Source organism: Culicoides brevitarsis, chromosome 2, assembly GCF_036172545.1.
Source record: "Culicoides brevitarsis isolate CSIRO-B50_1 chromosome 2, AGI_CSIRO_Cbre_v1, whole genome shotgun sequence".
NCBI lineage: Eukaryota > Metazoa > Arthropoda > Insecta > Diptera > Ceratopogonidae > Culicoides > Culicoides brevitarsis.
In genome coordinates, this window is record NC_087086.1 from 10,537,473 (window position 1) to 10,545,110 (window position 7,638).

Sequence of the window (7,638 nt, forward strand, 5' to 3'; positions counted from 1 at the left end):
AGCTGTGATGCCGTTTAAATGTTCAATGAAAATGAATTTTAATTAATTTTATTCATAAGCTGCTTACCAAAGCAAAACAACGATAATGATGAAAATTGAATAATCAGTTTTAAAAAAAAATTCTGGTTTTGGATTTTAACTTGAGTGCCTTTAGGTAAGTTACTTATGATAAATTATTAATTTTTTTTAGATATTTTAATTTATTTTTTTTTTTTAATTATTTATTTAAAATTTTATATTTAAAAAAAATAAAAAAAAAATATTAAAATTTTATATTTTAAAAAAATTTAAAAAAAAATATTAAAATTTTATATTAAATTTTATATTTTAAAAATATAAATTTTATAATTATTTATTTAATTATTTAAAAAAAAAAAATGAAGTAAAATTTAAATTTAAAATTTTTAATTTAATGTTAGGTAAGTTATTTTTATAAATTTTTTTAATTTATTACTTAATTTTTTTTTTATTTTTCAGGAAAAATGTAGTCAAGTCGCAATTATGTCTTGAATGTCACTTTACCTATATAAATGAAGTATCGTACTTGTTCCTGCTCTCTTTGGTTTGATATCTTGAACAAAACGAACTCCTTATTTTTTCTCCTTATTTTTTTATCCAACAGACAGACCAAGTATTAACTAAAAAGCGATCTTTTGCAACAAAAATCCTAAATAATTAATTAATAAATTAATTAATGGCATCAAATCCGACTAAATTTCAATCAATAAATAAACCAATTAAATCCTAATTAATGCCTTCAAAAACATCAAACAAAAAGTTCAGAAGGTTCAAACCAATTAAATCAATTAATCAACAATCTGTCCAATCAAAAGGACACCCAAACTTTTTTTTTGTGTCACTCGAAATTACCAAAAAAAAATATCAAATCGTGACGCATCTCTTACGAAACAAAATAAGTTTTTTTTTGTTCTCTTTGTTGTTTCCATTAATATTATTATGAATCGTTTCACTTAACTTTTTTTTTGTGCTTTTCATTCATTCATTTATACAATTCATTATATGAATCACCCACGCATCCAAAACACCGACTCGACTCGCGAGACGTTCCTTACTTTTTTTTTGTATTTCACATGTCGCAAGACGTCACGCCATGCCACGCGTAGCTTCGGAGAACAAACGAGCAATGACGCTACTTTTTCATTATTAACAGTAAATGTTGTAAAAAATTATTATTGTTTCATCTTGCTGTGTCACATGATGAATCAAAGCCCCCAACAACATTCATTAATCGACTGTGACGGTAAAATGTAGGCAAAACTAATAATTAGACAATTGAACTTACCTTTAAATATTTATTTGATGTTGATGGCGCACGTTTCACTTATTCAAATATATCTTGTTGATTTTTTGGCTAGGCTACAATGCACTTTTATTATTCAGGCTTACAAGTTTTTTGCACAATATTTTATTTAGATGTTTTAGTCCATTGCCGCACTTTAGCGTTTGTGCATTCGTGTAAGTGAGTGGTTTATGTGGCAATTTTTAAACTACCACAACCTGCTCGTTCACTGTTTCACTTTGTTGTTATTGTTCTTTTTTTTTGTTGTTTAACCTTCCCGTGTTTTGATTGGTCCAACATGAAATCTAGCTGCAAAATTTTAATACATTTTGGGATATATTTTATTGTAATTGTTTGCAAGTGACATCAAATGTGTAGGAGACCCTGTAGGATGGATTATGAACCAACCGGAGATTGTTGGGCGGATTTCGTGACTTCCTCAAAAGAACATCTTTAGTTAATCGTGATGTGACTTGAACCCACAACGATTAAAGAAAGATGATCTGATAGCAAATTTAAAAAAAAATTAAATAAAATTTTGAAACTTTCTAACAATTAATTCAAGGAAATACGAAATTAAATAAGAATTAAATAATTAAAAAAAATAATTCAAAAAATTCATTTAAAAGTCATTAAAAATCATACTTTTATTTCAACTTTCAAAATAATTTTTAATTATTTTTTTTTAAAGAAAATAATTTAAAAATAAATATGTTATAATAAAATTATTTAAAAATTAATTTTAATTTTAAAAATTTTTAGATTAATAAAAAAAATTAAATATTTTAATTTAAATCAAATTTATTCAATTATTTAAATTAATATTTAATTTTTTAATATTTTTAATAGTTTAATATTTTAATTTTTAATATTTAATTTTTTTATATTTAAAATATTTTTCAAATTTCTCAAAAAAAAAAAAATATTAATAATCTAATTTAATAGCATGAAACAAATAAGCAATAAACTGATAAAAAAAGCAAAAATTAGTGAAAATTTGGAAAAATTTATAGATTAAAAGTTAATTTCCGTTAATGCAATAAACTTCAAATCCATTTATTTTGCCAAATTTTTATCTGCACTAATTATTGTTGATAATTTATTCTGAACGTGAAAAATTAAAAAATTTAAAAATTTAATAAAAATCTTTATTCTGATCTTTTTTTGCCAAATTTTTAATTAACTTTTAAATTAATTTTTATCATTTAAATAAAAATCATTTTAAAAATTAAAAATTTTAAAAATTTAATTTAATTCAAATTTTTAATTAATTTTTATAATTTAATTCAATTTAAAAATCATTTTAAAAAAAAATATTAAAATTGAATTTAATTAAAAAAAAAATATTAAAAATTTTAAAAATATTTAAACTCTTTGGTTTTTGTTTTTTTTTTTAATTATAAAAATTTAATTTTACAATTAAAAAAAAATTACGAAAGACACGCGTATCCACCCAATCAGCAAAGTTATGTAAGCATAAAAAAATCGGTAAACCCATAAAATATAAAATCAACTCTTCAAATTTCAAATTTTTAACATTTATTTTGCACATGAAAAACTCGGCATAAATTCACGAAACAAAACTTTGTTGTACATTTTTTTTTCGAAAACAAAGTTCGATTGAGTTTTTATTTAACATTTTGATTGCATCGAGCAATTTGAAACTCTCGCTGTTAAATAATTCACCATTATTTACCATAACTTTACACTGATTTTCTTCACAAACACGAAATAAATTTTTTTTTTTTGTTGAACAAAGTTCTTCTTTGCTGGTTGTTACATAAACCATGCCACTACCATCCGTTCTCCATCGAGAACGAAAGCGGGCGGGCGGCGACTCACACACAACACACTTGCTCAACAAAAAAAAAAGTTTTTTTTTTCTATTTTGTGTCGCTTAAAACGAATGTGCAATCAAATTATAGTTGGGTCATTTTTAGTTCAATTACAGACAATGGCACTGATTCTTCCATGGAAAATAAAGTTTTTTTTTCCCTATAGCTAAGACTGTTGTGTAACATGACACAACTTTGTATGGGGACATTCACTTTTTGTCATTCAGCCATGACATTAGAACACTTTTTTTTCGCACTGAAAGAAATTTCCGTCACCTTTCAATCAAATATTTAATTTAATTTTGCTTTTTTGTACCCTAATTTAATCCTTTTCACAATTTTTTTTGTATTCAAATGAAAAATTCACCACAAAAAAGTTTATTTTTGGTTCACCTTGTATTGTTATTTATTATTGTTCTTCCTCACGTTACTTAGTCAGGTACGGTTACCTTTACCTTTTTTTTCACTTTTATTTATTTTCTATTCTCAAAATTTTTTTTAATGTTAAAAAAACTTTTTTTTTACATTTTTAGAGGATTTGCCAGTGAAAAATGAGTCAGACCGCGGAAATGTTTATCGCAAAATGCCTATAACTAAACTAAAATTTACTTTGAATTGTAAAAATTACTTCGACACAAAACATCGGAGTCGCTACGTGTGCCGTACATTCGATATTTTCCACTCTTGCTACTCTTTTAAGAGAGTTTCTTCGTGGTGGCATGGCAATGATACTCGCACGCGATATGGTCCAACGCGTATAATTATGAGAAATCACCGCTATGTCTACGAAATCGACATGAAATAAAAAAAAAATATTGAGAGAAAGAGAAACTCTGTTTGAGAAAATTTTGTTACAATGTATGTTTGTTTTAAATTCAATCTATACGTGAATTATTGCTTTTTTTCGTCGTTTTCTATGAATGAAGAAACTTGTGTGGAAATTTTTGAATGAAAACTTTTGGAAAACTTCAATGCACCTGTTTCACTTTTCGTTTGAGTTGCTGCTGAATGCAGAAAAAGACACTTTTGTTTCCTTTTTTCACGGGAATTTGAAAACATTCGGATTTGATGTGGTTGGCAAAAACAACTGACAGTCCTGACAGCAATGCGCAAACTCAATTCTCATTTGGAAATCGTTTATCAGCACAGGGTGATCTGGCAGTGTGGGGTTTCGTGTGTTTTTGTGTCACAGCTATGGAGAAATCGCTCGGAGGAGAGAATTGAGGATTTATGAGAGAAACGATGTTTTTTGGGAAATACATTTTAGGATCAGGAGGTCACAAATTTTCATGAAGGATGCGAAATTTTTGTGCCTTAAATTTATTGCGTCAGATAAAATTGAACATTTTTCCTTAAAAAGACCTAAAAAAAATAAATTTGCTGATTTTACATTTTCAGGGAAATTTTTCAAGTAAAAAATCTATTAAAACTTAAAAACAAGAGAAAATTGTATTTAAAAAATAACATTAAAATTAAAAAATTTAAAAAAATTAATTTAAAAAATTAAAATATTAGGTAAAACATCACGAAATTTAATTTTTAACGAATTAAATAATTTTAAGCTCAAAAAATTTTGTAATTTTGGCAATATCGATAATTCAAAATTTGCACAAATTAAAATAAGATTTTTTTTAAAGCAACTTTTATTTTTTCTTAAAATTTTTCAAATTTTTTCTTTTTTCAAAAATTTTTTTATTTATTTATTTAATTATCTTCAAAAAGTACAAAATCTACTTTAATTTTTAAACTTGAGCTTCAGCCTTAAAAATTGAAATTTATTTTTAAATTTAGTTTTATTGAAAAAATTTTAATTTTATTAAAATTATTGAAATTTTAAAATTTTTTAAATTTTTTCAGCTCCAATTTTTAGCAAATTTTATATAAAAAAAAATTGTTGAAATCAACCACGATTAGAATATTTTTTATGTTTTTTTTAGATTTTGAGTCAAAAATATTTAATTTTGTAAATGAAAATAAAAAATCCTCTTAATTTTGAATATTGTTGAACAAAATTTTAGGAAATTCTATTAAAAATGGTTCTTTTGTTAAATTGCTTGATCCTTTAGATTCGATAGGATTTTACCTTTTCTTGTTATCCATAAAAGAAATTTTCCATTTTGAAATAATTATTTAAATCATAAAAATTATTAAAATTAACTTTAGAAAAAAAAATAATTTTTTAATTTTTTTTTAAATAATTTTAAAAACTTTTTTTTTTATTTTAATACAATTTTTAATCTCATTTCTCTTATGACCTAATTATTTTCACATTAAATTTTTATCAGATTCTTACATAACTTAATTCACGTAAATATTATTCTTAATATTTTTTATCACAAAATCTTCAAGCAACTCTATAGACGTTGTAAACAATTGCCAGAATCAACACGTAAAAAAGTATAAAAGCGAAAGAATACTGAATTACGACATGTTTCTTGCGATAAATCACAAAACCAACAATAATTCCAGCCATGCATCCAAAGAAATGTGACGAAATTGCAACTTTGTGCAAAAAATCCGCGGAAAACAAGATCATGTATCCTTCATAAAAAGTCGCAGCGATGATTGCCAACATCAGACACGATATTCTTGCTTTGAAATATGGGATTGTCGAGTGATTCTAAAGAGAAAATTTAATAAAAAATTAGTTTTTCGAAGAAAAAATTAAAATTACCAATAAAGCTTGAGGTATCTGACTAAAAAATAAGGCATATGATCCGGATGAACATCCAACGATTGATAAGTCAGCATGAGACCATCCTAAAAATTAAAAAAAATATTTTTTTTATTTTAAAATCAAATTTTTTATGCAAAACTTACCCAACGCTCCTGCAACGATTCCCCCAAAATATACAGCCAACACTCGGAAATGCCCTTGATCGCCTTCCAAAATGGTTCCGGCAATAATTTGCAGCAAGATATTCGAGAACAAGTGAAGGGCATCCACGTGAACGAACATGTAAGTGACGTAGCGCCAGACCTTTTTGTTTTATTTTTGGTTTTAGATTAAAATAAATAAAAACTTATCATTATCGCATGACTGATAAAGTTTATTTTTCTCTTTCGTTAAGGCGAGCCAGCCACAATTGCGTATCAAAAGAGTCTTATCTAATTTCCGAGAAACCATCGCACTCGATATTTCATTGATCTTTTGTTAATAATTTCCTTTTGTGATTCACAGTTTCAATTTTCAACGCAAAAAAACGGGATTGATAAATATTTTTCGTTTAAAAAATAACTTAACCGCATTTACATTCAATTGTGATCTATTAAATTTTTATTTTCGATTTTTTACGAATTTTTCCAAGTTTTTATGAATTTTCACAAATTTTTTCTAATATTTTCAAAAAGTTTTTCCGATTTTCTACAAATTTCGAATTTTTCATGAATTTTCCAAAATTTCCATAAATTTTCCAAATTTCCAAGATTTTCAAGAAAACTTTTTAAAACTTTATTTAATTTATTTTTAAATTGTGAATTTTTTTAAGTTTTTCCGAATTTTTCATAAATTTTCTGAAATTTCCCAAGAAAACTTAAGAGACCTCTACAAACATTTTCAAATCATAAAATTTTTCAAGATTTTCCAGTTTTCCAAAATTTTCCAAGATTTTCTAAAAATTAAATTTTCCCATTTCTCAAGAAAAGCTTCTAAATTCTAAATTTTCATCGATTTTTCATATTCCATTAATTCGATATTTGGACGGCGCCATTTCTTGAATTAGCAAATTGCAAATTTTCACGTCGTTACGAACAGACAGACAGACATCACGGACAATTTTTTTAAAATTAATTTCGCATAACGGCAAAAAAAATATTCACCTGATATCGCTCCGATGGAATAAATGCAAGCGCGTCACTCCATCCATTTTTGCTCACAGCCAAGTGTAATCCGATCTGCAATTAAATCACATTTTTCATAGTAAACAAAGCAAGTCAGCTGTGCCAAATACACGTGAAGGTCGCACCTGTACAAAACTCAAAATTATCATGCTCCAAGGCAGTGCGATATTTGGTCGTTCTTGATGGTACATCTGACGTTCAATGTCATATTTTCTGCTTTTCTCACTGGATTCATCTTCGTCACTTTCTTCCATGATCGGATTTGATCCGACATGATGAAAAATTGAATTCATCGAAACCACACTGGCTTTCCTCATTTTTATTTTGAGCTTTTTTATTTAATTTAAATTTAGTTTAAAAAAATTGTTTGTGTTTTGATATCTTTTCTAGTCACTCGTCTCTGTAGAACTGAGGCTTTGTTTGAAATGCGAGTTAATAATTATATGTTTGTTAGATATCAGCGACGACTTTGTATAGACACCTGTGATTGTTCTAGTTTAATGAGTAGGTACGCGAGTGCGATTATGAGGTTTATCGTCGGCTCTATGTTGGAACGTTTTGTGTGAGTTTTGATTTGAAATCAGATTAAAATTTAAAAAAATGGGAATAAAGAATGCGATAAAGGATTTCCGAGAAAATTTAAACAATTCAAGTTATCAAAGT

At 25.9% G+C, this 7,638-nt stretch overlaps 2 protein-coding genes across 5 annotated transcripts in view; both read right to left on the reverse strand.

Moving 5' to 3' along the window:
- LOC134830108 (protein numb) overlaps positions 1-4,198 on the reverse strand; it is a 34,105-nt gene extending 29,907 nt beyond the window's left edge. Inside the window, exons 1-2 of one of the 4 annotated variants that reach the window (XM_063843481.1) lie at positions 4,113-4,198; positions 1,304-1,609 (exon numbers count right to left, since the gene is read on the reverse strand). The gene's annotated coding sequence lies outside the window, so the exon portion shown is untranslated. Of the gene's footprint in view, positions 1-1,303; positions 1,768-2,996; positions 3,124-3,451; positions 3,693-4,112 lie in introns of those variants that run through there. The other 3 variants (XM_063843483.1, XM_063843482.1, XM_063843480.1) reach the window with 3 other exon arrangements.
- Positions 4,199-5,341: 1,143 nt separating this feature from the next.
- Positions 5,342-7,389, reverse strand: LOC134831113 (protein rhomboid). The gene is made up of 5 exons (XM_063844765.1): positions 7,101-7,389; positions 6,955-7,029; positions 5,956-6,115; positions 5,810-5,895; positions 5,342-5,755 (listed from the first exon to the last, which is right to left on the reverse strand). Exons 1-5 carry the CDS (start codon positions 7,290-7,292, stop codon positions 5,480-5,482), a joined length of 789 nt encoding a protein of 262 aa, XP_063700835.1. The 5' UTR covers positions 7,293-7,389; the 3' UTR covers positions 5,342-5,479.
- Between the last annotated feature and the right edge of the window lie 249 nt (positions 7,390-7,638).